At 38.4% G+C, this 1589-nt stretch overlaps 1 protein-coding gene across 1 annotated transcript; it reads right to left on the bottom strand.

The window, feature by feature from the left end:
• Positions 1-1241: 1241 nt before the first annotated feature.
• Positions 1242-1589, bottom strand: LOC122048040 (gibberellin-regulated protein 14-like). The gene has a single exon (XM_042609648.1). It carries the CDS (start codon positions 1587-1589, stop codon positions 1242-1244), a length of 348 nt encoding a protein of 115 aa, XP_042465582.1.

Raw genomic sequence — 1589 nt, 5'->3', positions numbered from 1 at the left:
TTAAAGGTTTTGTCTAGTCGGTGGTGGTTGCTCCCATATCCAAGAAGGCCATGTGCCTCGCCACGTCAGTACTGGGAACCTTTTATGGAAATTAATATTTAATGTAATTAATAACTTAAGGAGACTTGGGTCGAACGTGTTAAGTTCCGCAGGAGATCCAAGTCAAAACCTAAAAGAACAAATAGATTAAGTTTTGGATCAAACGTGTTAAGTTCCACAGGCGATCCAAAATTTAATTTAAAAGAACACATGGTAGCTAGGAAAAGGTTCAGATCTTTGTACAAAATTTTTTGTACAGTGGAACCTATAGGTTTTCCGAGTAGCAACCAACAGTTTTAGTATAAAGAAATTCGGTATATCAAACTTCAGTATACGTAAGTTTATTAGAAGTGTCTACAGCAGAGGCATGCACACAAATCAAAATGATATCACACTCGTACCAGCTAGTTGGAAAAGGAAACACCACTACCATCACCAAATCAAAAAAATCACAGTTCAATTCTTATCTTTTGCACATGAAAAACAGGAAAGCTTCAATCTTGATCGAGAAAAGTACTCTCAGTCTCTTTATGAAACATATTGTATTAAGTAATTCCGGCATCAAAGTAGTCTTCCACCAGAAAATAAAATGCATCCATTATCAAATCTAAAGATATCACTTTTTTGGTTCAAATCTCCACATCATAGAAACAATAATACCTTACAAGATCTCAAATTTTCACTAGTTTCATTCAAATAAAATATTTATAATCCCTTGAATTCACTACGTTAATTAAAATATGTGCAGATATTTTGTTTATTCACACTTTGTCTTTGTCTTTTTTTTTTCTTTTCTTTTCTAGTATATGATTTAATTAAAACTCACATGCTTATTAATTAAGATGAAGAAAATTATAAAGAAGCCCTTGAAGCCTCATTCAAGGTTTCTGTTTCTTGTAGAACTATGTAAGTTCTTAGTGACTTACATATATTTTTAAAAGATCTGTGCAAGTTTTTAAGTTTATAGTTAAATATTCTACAATGGGACAGATATCATGTTTAGTGAATCATATTTGTCCCACTTTGCTGTCGACGTATCAATATACTGTCTAGCATAGTCATTTAATAACCTTGCACAGTGCATTTTTTTTGTTGAAAACCTCATAATTTCATTAAACTGGATTAGATAAACATCATCCCTAACATTATTTACTAGCTAGAAAGGGATGAATTCACAAGGTTCATAGGTGACAGGTCACATGTCACAGGGGAGGTGGGGGTTGTCGAAGCGGCTGCGGTGGCTGCTGAATCGGCAGAAGCTCAATCGGCGGCAGCTCAATCGGTGGTGATGACGGCTTTGAGGGCAACTTTGGAGCCGACTTTGAGGGCTTGAGGGCCTTGAAGGGCTCATTGGAGGGCGTGAGTGGTGACTGCAAGGTGGGTGGTGGAGGTGGAAGCGGCAGGTGTGGCAGCTCTGTGATCGGCGGTGACTTTGGAGGCTTCGAGGCGTCGAATGGCTCTGTGATCAGCGGTGGAGCAGAGAGCGGAAGCCAGAAGGAAGTGTAGGTAGCGGCGAGCATCATCATCAGAACCACCACCACAAGAGCCAT

This window comes from Zingiber officinale, chromosome 2B, assembly GCF_018446385.1.
Source record: "Zingiber officinale cultivar Zhangliang chromosome 2B, Zo_v1.1, whole genome shotgun sequence".
In the NCBI taxonomy this organism is placed as follows: Eukaryota; Viridiplantae; Streptophyta; class Magnoliopsida; order Zingiberales; family Zingiberaceae; genus Zingiber; species Zingiber officinale.
The sequence above is the reverse complement of the archived record's forward strand: the minus strand, read 5'-3'. Positions and strand labels throughout refer to the sequence as shown.